The 14,227-nt window shown below is 41.6% G+C and overlaps 2 protein-coding genes across 3 annotated transcripts; one reads left to right on the top strand and one right to left on the bottom strand.

Moving 5' to 3' along the window:
* The first annotated feature begins 652 nt into the window (after positions 1–652).
* LOC133928095 (LOB domain-containing protein 1-like) lies at positions 653–1,204 on the top strand. The gene is made up of 2 exons (XM_062374369.1): positions 653–1,046; positions 1,197–1,204. The coding sequence occupies exons 1-2, from the start codon at positions 653–655 to the stop codon at positions 1,202–1,204; spliced, it is 402 nt and encodes a 133-aa protein (XP_062230353.1).
* A 1,231-nt stretch (positions 1,205–2,435) lies between these two features.
* Positions 2,436–7,660, bottom strand: LOC133928888 (26S proteasome non-ATPase regulatory subunit 14 homolog). Of its 2 annotated transcripts, none has more exons than XM_062375401.1 (7): positions 7,259–7,660; positions 6,518–6,780; positions 6,270–6,447; positions 4,095–4,176; positions 3,221–3,397; positions 2,970–3,137; positions 2,436–2,854 (listed from the first exon to the last, which is right to left on the bottom strand). In XM_062375401.1, exons 2-7 carry the CDS (start codon positions 6,642–6,644, stop codon positions 2,663–2,665), a joined length of 924 nt encoding a protein of 307 aa, XP_062231385.1. In that variant the 5' UTR covers positions 6,645–6,780; positions 7,259–7,660; the 3' UTR covers positions 2,436–2,662. The 2 variants fall into 2 exon arrangements, with proteins under 2 accessions (XP_062231385.1, XP_062231384.1); XM_062375400.1 differs by lacking the exon at positions 7,259–7,660 and adding an exon at positions 7,053–7,204.
* Between the last annotated feature and the right edge of the window lie 6,567 nt (positions 7,661–14,227).

The raw sequence follows: 14,227 nt of genomic DNA, 5'->3' as shown, positions 1-14,227 counted from the left end.
AGAAGCCAGAACAAACAGGGTTCTGGAGAAGTGGCTTCTGGAGAAGCCAGAAGTCTGTTTCTGAGGAAAATGAACTAAAGCTGAGAAGCTCGCAGAGAGACGTTTTTGTGAGAAGCTATGTGCTGAGAAGCTAAAATTTTATTATGGAAGCGAACAACATATTTTCAAAAGCAACTTTTTAAACAAGTTAAAAGCACAATTTTTAAGAAAAATCCAAAATCAAAAGCTCAAACAAACCGTCGCTAAGCACATAATGGGGTGTGAAGTACATGAACAGTACAGCGTAGTGACTACATCTCTGAGTGGATGTTATGGTCAGCCTCTTGACTTGTCTTCCTTCTCCTCTCTTTCGTACTCCTGCAGCGAGTAACGGGCAGCAGCAGGGACACGGTAGCAGCGCCCAGCAGCAACGCGCAGCAGCAGCGTCTCCTTCCTCTTGTTCTCTTTCTCATTGCTTCCTGGCTGTACATCAGTAGCCCCAGTAGGCAGTGGCATAGGCAGGCAGCACGCACCCGCGGCAGGTAGTGGTGATCTGTGACAGCAGCAGCGAGTACTTGTAAAGCAGAGCAGAGCAACAGGGGCAAAGGTGGCTGACCATCTCTCGCCATTGCGATTTGTACGCATGCACGCATGTGGTTGACCAGCCGGCCGAATGATCGAGCAGGAGTTGCCGGAGGAGAAGCGCGCGGACGCGGTGAGCAGCATGGTGTACGAGGCGAGCGTGCGCATCCGGGACCCCGTCTATGGCTGCGCCGGTGCCATCTGCCGGCTGCAGAAGCAGGTCAGCGACCTCAAGGCACAGCTCGCGCGCGGGCACGCCGAGCTCACCGGCGCTCGCGCACACCACTCGCACCTCCTCGCGCTCCTCTGCGTCGAGGTCGCCACTGGCAGGCACATCGAGTCACCGGCCTATTGCGCGGCCATGGACTACTCCTCGCAGCTCGTCGCCCCCACCGCCCAGGCCGCCACGCGCTGTACTCGTAAAGCAGAGCAGAGCAACAAGGGCAAAGGTGAAATCTCCAAGACTCGTAGCATTGCGGTGTCAAGTATTCGAACTCCTTTCCAACAACACTGCGGACGTCAAGTATAAAAAACCGGAGGGAGTAGTAATATTCATGTATCCGTATAACAGAAATAAATTTCTGTAGAAAAAGTATATTTCTTTTTGAACCATGGGAAAATTATACTTTTTGCAGTGGAATGATTATACATTAGTTGATATAAGAGATAATAAGATCATGATTTAATATAATTTCAAGTAGCTCTTAAGTGAATCAATCTTAATCAGACATTTCAAATAAACCAACAAAACGAAGCTAGTAATACCATTATAATTTTTGAAGTATATTTAGTAAAATATACTTATTCAGAGAATTCATTCGCCTTTTAAAAAAAGTGTGACGATAGGGATGCAAGTGCTGACACCAATGGACACCCACTAACTCAGTTTAGTTCATTTGCCCTACAAATCTAAGCAAGAAAATAAATTAGCAGTTAGATATAATTACATTTTTAATTAGATGGGATTAGTTTTAGGCCAACCCGAAAAAATTGAACTCGCATACCTAGTGACAGATGGACAATCTGATGCTCCTCTCAAACAACGAATGAAAGGAAGAATAGGTCATTGAGAGGTCGTTTGGTAGCACTCTGAGAGCTGATTTCGCCCTAGAATCGATAAGAGCGCTACTAAACGCCCTGCCGGTGAATCGATTTCACGCCAGAATCAGAGAGAATCACTTTCACATTTTGTACTGCGAGATGAGAACTGAAAAATCTAGCTTCCACGGATTCCCTACTAATTCTCCTCAATTTCAACACAATCTTCTCTCAGGAATCACTTCCACCACTAACATATCAAACAATTTCACAAACAGAATTTCTTTCACCACAAAATCACTTCCATCACAGAATCAGAAAAGTTAGAAACTCTACCAAATAGATCCTGAGTGTATTAGGGCCCCGTTTGGTAGAGCTCTGGGAGCTGATTCCGCTCTGGAATCACTCCCAGCGCTGCCAAACGGGCTGGTCGGGGAGTGATTCTGCTCGGGAATCACTTCCCGTTTTGTATAGCGAGGTGGGAGCTGAAAAAACTAGCTTTCACCTGATTCCCGACCGATTCTCCTCGATTTCAACACACTATTCTCTCAGGGATCACTTCTACTACTAGCATACTAAACGATTTTACAAACAGAATCACTTCCATCACAGAATCACTCCCACCCTACTTTCACTACAGAATCACTCTCACCACAGAATCAGAGCTCTACCAAACGGCCCCTAGATGTGTGCCACCCTTGTTTGGTGAAAATTCTACATGATCATTCAGCAATTAGCATATGCGTTTGTTTAAGGTGGTCAAGGAGGCATGCCCATCTTTTGCAGCCCAGTCCTAAACCTACTGTTGCAACCACGATCATTGACCATAACCAGAACAAACCAATGCAGTTCCTAGATTAAGCTGAAATGAACTTAATCTCCGTCTAAAATAAATAGTCTACCGTACAGAACATAGTGCTACAGCAGAATAATTTCTTAAAAGGTGAACTGCCAGAACAGAATTTACTTGGCATCAGGCTCACTGCATTATGGCAGGTTCGATAAACATAAACACTAACACCAATCTGGTTCTGTATAGAGTTGGGACACCACTCCTAGCAAACTAAAAGACAACTGTGTCGAGCATGGTTCCCAGGGTCTGGACTATGTTTGACGACATCAAATTCGAGACATGCTCTTCCAAGTGCTTCTTTGCATCCTGCCGTCCCACGTTCGCTATAGCCAGTTTCTCCGGTGGCAGCTCATCCTCCTCTTGCACCGCCTTGTTGTACTTCACGGCTAGGTTCAGCATTTCCTGCACATGAGAACGCAAATAATGTGAGTTACAAATTATATGGGACCCTCAAGTCTGCAGCATCATCGAATAAAAAGATCTTCTCAGTGGAAGTGGAAGGCTGAATATTACAGACCTGCACAGTCTGCTCGTTGGTCTTTGAATGAGTGTCAAATCTCTTCAAAATCAATCCATCAGTCCATTTCTTCTTGTGCAAGTTCAGCAGCATTTTTTCCTCAAGCTCATTTTTTCGGTAGTTGATTGCGATGGAGTAGTAGTGCCTGTTCAGCCCGTGAATAAGAGCCTGAAAATACAGTGATAATCTAATTGTTAATGAGAAATTAACAAAACAAGAGTTCAAAAGCTCCAATCTTATTGAGTGCTGACCTGAATAGATGGCTTATTTAGGTGCCCGACGTTAGATGTCGTCTGTCGTGGCTCCTGACCAAGCATCATAGTCTGGGGGTTAATGAGCCGAAATGCATCAATGACCACCTTCCCCTTGACACTCTGAATCGGGTCTATCACAACAGCAACTGCCCTGGGATTTAAAGCTTCAAAACTCTGCAAGTTCATTTTTGAGGATGTCAAACATGACATATAAACTACTCATAACTATTAGTACGAGTGTTTAGTGTTTGGCACTTTGCGAATATAAAAGGACTAGAACAGGAATAGCTTTTGCGATAACTTAAGCTTTGGTGCAATGTAAACATATGTATCATCTCGTATTACTCTAGGACTTGTGCTCCTAACCTACTCCAGAATACACGTATACTACAGTGGGCTATGAAACCAAATATGCATTAGCCTCCAAACTGAAAGCTAGTGAACCAAGTCTGAAGGTCCAGTTAGATAGGAAGGATGACCAGCTCATGCCAGGAGATGTTTATTCTGGAGTTAACTACCACACAGGCAGGGTTAACTACCACACAGATATTGGCATTCTCATATTGCTAACTACAATGACAACAATACTGGCATAAACCTTGGTTGAGTGGCAACTTTTAGGGAGGTATGGATCATGACAAAGGCGGGGAACCTGCAAATGTAATACAATAAAAACCATGCATACACTAATGTTTACTCCCTCCATTTGAAATATTAGCTTATTATATCCATATCCCGCGAAGAAAAAAACACTACAATAAGTTGATGAGTTACCATGCAGTAAAGTGGGACTACAGGAATTATCTCTGTTAAAGGAAGATAAAAGACTCCTTTTACAATGAATTGGAAGTTGGATGGGATGCGCACATACCTGTTGAGTGTTGATGTCAACTCCTGACAGCCAGCAACCAAAGCCAGGATGGGAGTGATACCACCCTACCACCATTTCTGGTCTGTAAAAGTAACACAACTGTCAACAGAACTGTTCGGCTACAAAATAACTGAGTGAAAATAGCATTAGATCATCAGACAACAGGGTGGCAACCAAAGAGAAAAATTCTGCGGCCAAAATTATAGTTCAAACATGAGAAGTGGTGTTTCTTATGTTTTACTAATGAACGATACGGGAGAGTATGTAATGTTGGGAAAAGACACACATTGATGAGAAGCTCTTTAAAAGTATGTCTTTGTTTTTATCCAACTTCCACACAAATAGAAAGAAAACGCAGATTTTAACAAACTAAAACTTGTTCCCATAATTGTTTAGTTGATTATTATACATTTAAAGATGCATGCATTTGCAAATAAGCAGTCAATAGATTGCATACACATCTAAACAAACTTGAATGAATAGATATACCTTTTGTGTTAGAAATGGTTACGTGATAAATCTGGATATGAACAGTCCGAATTATTAAAAAAAAGACTTACATGCATTAATAAATATTGAGTTCCATACAATCAACTGCCAGACCATCTATTTTACCAGTCTCGCAAAAAACAGTACAACCAACTGCGATCTTAATCAGTTAATAGATAATATATCCATGTATTACACAACTAGGGAAAGTAAATAATCTAAACATGCAGGTAAGCAACAAAAAACACTGAAGACACAAACAGTTTAGGAGGTCGCAAATCAAAACCTTAGTTCAGTGCCGGATTTCATAAGTACTATCAATAAAGTCCACTACATGAAAATCAAGCAATTTTGAATGCCATAACTACTAAACTAACAATGTTTTTATCTAATATAGGATTTAAAGGATTGTAATAGGCTACAGCTTCTAATATACAGACAGCCCCCTTTCTGATCCATTCATTTCTGCAAGCAGGCGGGATCCAGAGCTAAGCCCCCCTAGAGCCGGGTGTGGCCTTGCCCTTTTGCTCTTCCTTCGGTTTGGCTCCACGAAGGCACCGCATAGACTAGGAGCCCCACTCATATTCAAAAGGCTCCCAGCTTTCAAGACAATGATATTAGGCTGCCATTTTTCCAATATCATGGAATAGCATGGCCCGGGGCTAAGGTAACTCCAGTGGGAGATCCGTGTTATGGGTGACCTTATTGCCACGGTTCAGAGAACACTTGTGTCTTTGATGCAAGTGAATGTGTACGAAAAAGTATATACTATTGTTGCCCATGAATTATTTATCTACTAGGTGCATCATGATTTGAACCGTATAACCTGTGAGCACCATCATTTCTTATGTATTACATGCTAGGATAACGAACAAAAGTATATGCAGCATCAGTACATAAAAGTGCCAAGGTATCTCATCATATATTCTACAAAAAATAGTCCAAGAGTTCCTACTTTCTATCACGATATAGATTTATAACAAAGGAAAACATGTTATATCTGAAGGATTGTGCTTGGCAGTAACTAAAGAGTACATAACATTTTCCTTTTTCTCTGGAAAAGGTCAATCCATTTTAATGGAATGGGTGAAAGACCAGCTAACGGACAGCAATATGTTACATGTTTAATGCTGTATCAGATAGAATCCATAATTCCTCAGAAAAGTCATAGGAATCTATAATTCTTCAAAACAATCGAGTCTAGAACATGATTTTCTTGACATGAGCAAGCATAGAATAAATGGACAAATCAACAGAGTGCTAATAATCAGGAGAAGTATAGAAACTAAGCCATTATCAGGACTGGTGGATTACATATTACACAAGGACTGAAACTAAGTATCCTCTACCACCTAAAGAAATGTGGAGCTTCTACTTTCCTACTATGCATGAAAGATTTGTGCCAAACCACTCCTAACAAGTTCCTAACTTCCTACATTCTTTATCAATTGCTCCATTATTTCAGGTTTTTTTTTTTCAAAATACTAGCATGTTTAAGCAAACCAACCACACCAATCTGAATGAGAAAAACTGATACATATTGAGACTGAGCCACTGCAGTGCAGATCAAGTGACCTGATAAGGCTGGTGCTAAAATCAGATTCATCAACTAATGTGAGCAACCTAACCAATCAAGCCCCTGATCTCAAATAAAAAACAATCAAGCCCTTGAACAGGCATCCATACCTCCCAGTCTGCTTGAGCATGTCAAGCATGTTGGTCTGGAAAACATGATCAACGGCCTCGACACTGACCCCAGTCCCGCTCTGAGGCATGGCAAACACATCCACAACCCTGACCGTGTAGTCATCCACGAACTCACCCAGCATCAGGCCCATCACTTCCATCGGCACGCCAGCCCTCCCTATAGCACATCAGTGTAAGCCAGCCAGTCCATGATGGGAGGAGAAATGGGGGCGTCTAGGGTTACTGACCATGCTTGAGCATCTTGAGGAGTGCAAGCGACGAAATGTAGACCTGCTCTGAGGAGTCGAGCAGCGGAGAGTCCGACGGTGGCTGCCCCATCCCAGAGGCGCCGAAGATCCTCTGCAGGCGCTCCATGCTTCTCTCCTCGCGTCTCTTGGTTGGCTGGGGATTGGGAGGCTTCTCAGCTGTTTGTTGTTTTCTATGACGCCCTGTTTGTGTTGGTTGTTGCTTCGCTTCTTCAGAAACTAGAGGAACAATCGACTCAGGTTCTCTGCAACCAAAAAAATAGAGGTTAGATAACAAAAGGCAAAAGTCTAGGAACTAGATGAACAATCAACTAGTAGATGGGCATCAGTCTGTGTTATCAGTTCAACTACAAATCTACAATCGCACAGATCCACATATCAAAATCCAAACAGATCCAACTCACAAATGAGCATCAATCCACCGTCAACTGTAAAGAAAAAATTGAACTTGCGGTCGCAAACTTGTACCGACAGATACTTCAAATGTTGCAAAAATCTGGTTCTGGATCTTTCATACGAAAGGATGAAATCTGTAATCCGCATCAAGTTGCGATTTGACCTCGTTCAATCCATATCGTCAATGGGCTAACGGTGGACCAAACAACTGCTAGGACAAATGTCCAACAAGGAACTAGTATATGGGCACAAACATACTGCTACCACAACCACTTCCAGTTCAATTTTGGCACATCAACCACCGCTACAGTATAAATCGGAACAAACCTCGGAGACGGGACGAAAGCGTGGCTGCGGCGATCGGTCGGCGGAGGCGCGCCGTAGAAAACGTAGGGGTCGCGGCGGAGCAGAGGTGGGCCGAAAGTCTGGGTGGGTGTTGGGGTCGGCGGCAACCTAGAGGTTGGGAGGAGCCGCCGCGAATGCAAGGTATCGCACCGCACCGTAGATGGAGAACCGAGTCGATTCAAAAGGTGAGTTGCCTTCTCCACGTATTGACAGTCAAGTAGATTTATCAACAGAGTTAGAGCTGGGCGGAAGGTGCCTCTGGACGGCGTGCGAACTAGGCGAAGGGCGGTGGGCTACGGCTGGGAGCCGGGCATAGGGCAAGGGCGACGGCTGGGTGGAGGGCGGAAGGCGGGGTGCAGAAAACAGGCCGAAGGGGAGGGGCGAATGACCAACGGGTGTTAGACATCTTCAGACATCTTTTCGTTTCCTTTTCCATTCTTATTTTTTTTATTTTCTTTCCGTTCTTATTTTTTTATTTTCTTTTATCTCTACCGGCTTCTTTCAAAAGAAATCGTGAAGAAAAAAGAGAGAAAATCTCATCCTAAATAGAATGACTTTGAGAATCCCTTCGTGACGAGAACCGTGAAGAGAAACCGTTGGAACGCTAAAGGGAACGAAAATCTCTTTACGACGGAATTTTCATCCCCGAAGGAAAACCGTTGGCCATGATCTTATCCTAGTGGGTAATTTTCTTCCAACTCCATGGATTAGGATTTTACAAAGCATCTTTTTATTTACTTTATAAATTTATATCACGAGGAGACCAATTCCATAGATGATGTTGCTTCAAGAAAATATGGTGCTACCTCGTTTGGAATAGCTTCACCTAGATCCAACATGGAACCTATGGATCTATTTGGTTCGTTGTCACACTTTGACGCACTTTGCCAGACTTTTTTTTGGCAATTATTTGGTTCGCTACCAAAATTTTTGATATATCATAGTTCTTTAGTTTTTGATCTTATCTGTCATAGACTAATTTTTTTCAAACTTCTTCTAAGGTGTGATGAGCAATTTATTCGCCACACCTTAAGAACGATTTTACCAAAAATATGATAATCAATGGCACTGAACTAAAACAGGTCCTAACATTCAGAGCTTTGCGAAATACCCCCTTATAGTCTAAAATCAAAACAAGATGTATCATATAAACATCCATGTTATACTCATAACTCTAGCTATATAAATTCTTACAGGTACTCTAATATTTTTTAAACAAATTCTAAATATATAGCATTATACGTTGTCCAATTTTGATATATGCTGCCGTCATTTTCCAACTTTGAGAAATGCCACCACGATTTGGTGGTTCCTGTAACCATTGCCCTTATGAGGTATTCATACCCATTTCAACTCAATGCGTGCCTAGCATTGCAAAATGTACATCCCTATGGACTCAAATGTCCATGCCAGCTGCACATGAATCTGGCTGAACCTAGCCGATAGACTGAGCCAAGCCACCCTTCCACCACTCGTCCACCTTATTCATCTCGTCGTCGTTGTCTACCAGGCATCGTCACCGTCGATGATCTCACGATGGTCAACCCCTGCTCGTTCCCCTCCACGCGCCTTCTAATCCACACGGTTGGGCCGCTTTAGCTCCACACGTTGTCCGCGGGAACACGCTAGGGCATGGCCTAGGTTAGGGCGAGGAGGAGCCTGATGAAGGCGGCGGTGGCGACGAGCACAATTGGGAGCAACGATGAGGAGCTTCCCTTATCGATTGTTTGGATTATCAGATTTGTGTGGTCAAGCTAAGTGCATGTTTCAAAGCTATACAAAAATTGGTAACAAAATAGGTGAATTGAAGCAACAAATTGTTGTGATGAATGATCAGGTTTGTGAGTTGAGGCAGCACATTTGTGATATGAAGAAGCAATTGGCATCGTTGTGTACCATGGTATGCGAGCTAAAGGGAAAGGTATTTGTGCTGAACAATGCATCTTTTTGTTATTGTTTGTGTGATTGTAGTAGTCATCGTGGCAATTGTAGATCAATAGATGTGTTGTAAGAAAGCTTATGCAAGCTGTAATTTTTTATTGAAATAATGAAATGTTTGATCATGTGTGAAATGGTAGAATTCATGTTCATATTATCAAAATGCTTTTGACACCACATAGAGATTATGAATAACAACATATCCATATATTTGTACATAAAAAAGCATCAGGTCTATAGTATCATAACGATTATAGGAGGTCCATTGCCACAAAATACATGACATCACATAACCATAATAGGAGGTTCATTGCAACAAAATACATGTCATCGTTTCCTAGGAACTCGACCTGTAGGTGCACTTGAGCTAGCTTTATTGCCATTGTTTCTCTTCTTCCTAGGTGTCTTTTTCTTCCTAAGTATCCTCTTTTTCTTCCCTTTATTAAATGACTTATTGCTAGGGAAAGCACTTGATGCAAGGCTAGAAACAACTCCTCTCTTCCTGCAAACAAAGAAAGCATCTAGCCCATAAACACATGTATGCATATTTTGAATTTGAAACAATGAAAATTGACCTACCTCTTCCTTATTGGTTCTTCACTGGCACAGGCATCCTCATTAGGTACCTCTAAACGTTTGCAAAACTTCTCAAAGTGCTCAAATCCTCCATATCTCTTACACTTTATTCTTTTTGCCTCGGGTTAAGAACTCCCCTGATTCTCTGCACTCTAGGTCTTCTTTTAGCTCTTTTTTTGCCTTGGTGGGTACACTTGAAACCTAGATCGACAACAAGCTATTGTGACTTATTTGTCATTGGTGCAATGATACTAGCATTTGTTGTCCTGAATTTTTCCACATAATAATACTCATGCACAAAGTTAATTAGGGATTTTAAGACCTCTCATAGCAGATAAGAGGGCTAGTGCATGTCAACAAGGCTTTCCTATGACTTGCCATTCCCTACAGGAACACTAGTGGTTATGCAGATCTGATTGTGTGCCTTCTACTAACATGGTGAGCATCAACGAGGGTAACTTCTGCCTAATCATAACCACTCTTTGGCAACCTTGATAACAGTAATGCTCTTGCTTAACTTATTCAATTCCTTTATGACATTTCGTAGGATAGCATCCTTCATCTCTCTTGCTATATCCCTTCTTACATCCATCTTCTCCATTATCATCTCCCTTAGAGTCTCCACCAGCTCATTAATAACCAAATTCTTGTATGGTTTATTTGCTTATTGAAACACTCAGATACATTTTTGTCAAATAGTCACATTTGCTTGCTTATGAAAAACCACACATGTACCAAATCCTCTGGTGACACTTCTCAAAATATGCTATTGCTTCTGAACAAGCTGCAAAAATCTATTGCATGTGCCATCTAAATCTATCTTCTGTGTAGGACCTTGAAGCTGGGTACAATTGCTGAGTGTAGATAGGGCCTTGTATCTCTTCATGAGGTTGCAATAGAGATGCCTCATGCATTCTCTATGCTTAGCTTCAAGGAATACATTGCCTACAGTAGTTTCCAACCCCATACAATGAAATGATCAAACTAGGTGGACTACCTATTGCTCTGTGCAAATACTTCATGAACCATATCCAATTGTCCTCTATCTCGGAATAAAAAACAACATACGCTATACATAAAAAAGCAGTTATGCCCATTTACAAATGTTGTTGAGGCCAACTGTCTAGTATGTTAGTGATATAACATAGAGGCAATCATGGAGATGATTATATCACGTCTATGTTTATGTATTTTTGAATAATATGTTATTCGGTTCCTTGGATAATTATCATTTATATTTATTAGCAAGTATGTGACTTATTTGTGAAGCTCTTTGTTTACTATGATGTTATTCTAAATAATTCATAGTCTTATATTATTATGTGGGACAATAATAATTTACGGACTAGCACATGTAGGCCCCATTTGGCACAACTCCATATTCAAGATTTAGCTCCAAGAAATCTTGGATCTGAAGTTGTGGGTGGATTGAAGGTATTTAGTTGAGTCACCTGATTTTTATTTTGGACTAAAAATAAAGGTTTAAACTATTTTATTTTATTATACAAACTCTAGATCCAGCATATATCTCGGAGCTGGTGTTGTGCCAAACAGGCCTGTATTTATTGATTGATGATCATGTTTCACAAATTATAGATATAGAGATATCAAATTAATAATGTAGATATATGTTAGAGAACATGATGTTAGATAGATCCACCTTGAGATACTGTTGAGATTGTTATATGATATGACATTAGTTGTAATCTCAAATGGTGTACCTGCAGGATTCTTATACATAAGATCATTATTGACTCCCAAAATATGTAATGACACACTTAGGGGCTGTCAAATACAACTCTGTGACTGGGTAGTCATAAAGGTAGCTTTCGGGTTTACCATGAAACATGTCATGGGGTGTAAGTGATCAAGATAGAATTTTCCTCTCCTATATAACAGGAGAGATATCTCTGAGCCCTCAATGTGGTTGGATTAGAAAATGCATGTCAATGCTAATGTGATTACAGAGTTAATCACGAGTTGAGTAATCTTCTACAAGATTGAGCGAATGGTCAAGCTATTACAAAGATGACACGTGCCTCGTCTTGAGCTTGACCAGTATCGTGAAGCAAATGGATCGATGTATGTGTATATTAAGGTTTAACTTGATATGATCTTTATGTATATTCGGGAGTCAATAAGCCATACTAGGGATCACTATTGATTTAGATTCGGAAAGAGGTTTCTAAGTCGTTGCTGTTTATACATGAACCTAACAAGTCACACACTAATAGGTTGGAACAAGACACTCAGATTAGGTCAGTAAGAGGGTTTAAATGAATTATGATCCATAAAGGACTAGAGTTCTAATGGGATTCCATCATGGGAGCCCATATCAGGATCTATATAAAGGGAGACGTGGGAAGGGGTGTGCACGGTTGAGCCACTCCAAAACCCTAACTGCGCCCTCTCCACCCGACCTCTCAAAACCCTAGTTGTATGTGCAGTGCTAGCACACTGGCGATTAACATTCCACCCTAGAACATGTGGATACCATGTAGGCGTTGTCTCTATTGCGGCATTGATCGGCTCGACGTCGCTCCCGACAAGACAATCGCGACTAGTCGAAACACTCTTGACTAGGTAGTTAGAACGCTCCTAACAAGGAAGTCGGACTCAGAAGTTAATCCCGACTAGAAGGCCGATCGTCTACGATAACCCTACTGAGTACAACTACTTCCTCTACATCCACACGCACGACGTTGGATCTGTCTGCTCCAACTCTTTTTTCACCGCACTGCACATCTAGTCGCATACTTTCCTGGTTGAGTGCGGTAGAAATTTTTTATTTTGCGAGCCTACCTATTTCCCAATACAGTATACTTGCCATTCAAAGCAGCTAAATGCACCCCTATGTATGGTCCACCACCAGCCAAGAATAGATCTATACAAGGTTTCAAAGCAACAAATGCACGCTTGAAACACATTTTCTTACATATCTTTTGTTGTTCAATCTCAACAATTGTACCTTGGTACTTCATCTCAATCTTTGCTTCCAGGTTGAAGAGCATTCCGAAGCTCTCTTCATACTTGCCATGAATCTAATTAAGTGTTAGCCTCATTTCCGCATAAACCTTGGAGTACTTCAACTTAATCTGATACTCTTCTTGTAGTTTCTCTTGTGTTGCCTTTGACCCTTTCCCGATTTATTCTTCACTCAATTTACTAGCCTATCTGCAATCTACCCAAAAGAAGCTATCTTCTCTTCTAGCAAATTGGTTGTTGGACATGAACGTTCAAATGGAAGAACATTAATTTGCAAAAGAAAAGGTATAGATGGTTGGACATGCAAATGCACAACTGTATAGCTAGCCCAAAGCACATGTTAATGCGGTCACTAACCTTTATTGTGACACCATCCTGAACCTAGAAGCATGTATGCGCCAATCACAACCAAGAGCATGTTTGGTTTGTAGCTTAACTTTTAACTTTATCATGTCTAAGCTTAATTCTGTCATGGTTTTTTATAAGTGTTTGGTTGACCTCCACATTTGTGGCAAGGCACTCTTTATTAGCCATTTGGCTCACACATTATACATAAAAGTGGCCAATTTAGATGATATATGCGCCAATCATAGTCAAGAGCATGTTTGGTTTGTAGCTTAACTTCTAATTTTACCATATCTAAGCTTAATCATGTCACAGTTTTTTATAAGTGTTTGGTTGACCTCCACATTTGTGGAAAGCCACTCTTTATTAGCCCTTTGGCTCACACATTATAAATAAAAGTGGCCAATTTAGATGACTATCTCAACTTATCAAATTTTTCTTGCAAGACACATATTTTTGTGGTGCCAAAATTGTGCACCACAAGTTAGACAAATTCAGCAAAAGGATGTTTGCATGACAAGTGCCACAACCAACAAGACATGGGGTGAAGGTTCTACATGCGCCGATTCAAGCAAAGTGAAGAGAATCTAGATTTGGCGTAAGGCGAGACTCCGGTGAAGCCCTTATAGCCGGTGCTGCTAGGAAATTAGTAAGATGGAGGTAAGGGAGTCCCTGCTTGCAAAATCACCCATCCACTTCCAATCCCAACGAGTTGCCTCGTTGTGGTTGTTGCGTGCCAAGGATGAATCAAGGTTATGGTCAAGTGTCAACAGTGGATCGATATGCTACGTAACGGAGTGATGTTGTCATCGTGCCGCTGCCAGATCAACGATGCTGCACCATGGAGTGAGGTTGTCATCGCGTGCGCCCATCAGATCGGAGTTGCCCAGACCTAAATCTCATCTCTGCGCATGCAACTCGAGCAACACCTCCTAGACTTGGACCTATTATAGCAGTGAGCTTTAGATGGAGATGTGGAGTGTCTCAAAAAAGAGAGATGATGATAGAGAGAGAGTGGAAGGGGAGTGAGGAGGTCGAGGAAGGGAAAGGAGATAAAGCAAGGATGGCTGATTTTTTTTCGACTAATGAGATGAAGAAGGAAAGTGA

Source organism: Phragmites australis, chromosome 9 (genome assembly GCF_958298935.1).
Source record: "Phragmites australis chromosome 9, lpPhrAust1.1, whole genome shotgun sequence".
NCBI classification, from domain to species: domain Eukaryota; kingdom Viridiplantae; phylum Streptophyta; class Magnoliopsida; order Poales; family Poaceae; genus Phragmites; species Phragmites australis.
The sequence above is the reverse complement of the archived record's forward strand: the minus strand, read 5'-3'. Positions and strand labels throughout refer to the sequence as shown.

Coding starts and splice junctions, on each gene's coding strand:
- LOC133928095 (XM_062374369.1), top strand. CDS start 653: ATGATCGAGCAGGAGTTGCCGGAGGAGAAGCGCGCGGACGCGGTGAGC.
- LOC133928888 (XM_062375400.1), bottom strand. CDS start 7,078: ATGCGGATTACAGATTTCATCCTTTC. Junction 6,448..6,517: donor CCTCAAGATGCTCAAGCATG/GTCAGTAACCCT, acceptor GATGTGCTATAG/GGAGGGCTGGCGTGCCGATG. Junction 2,855..2,969: donor CCAACGAGCAGACTGTGCAG/GTCTGTAATATT, acceptor TCTCATGTGCAG/GAAATGCTGAACCTAGCCGT.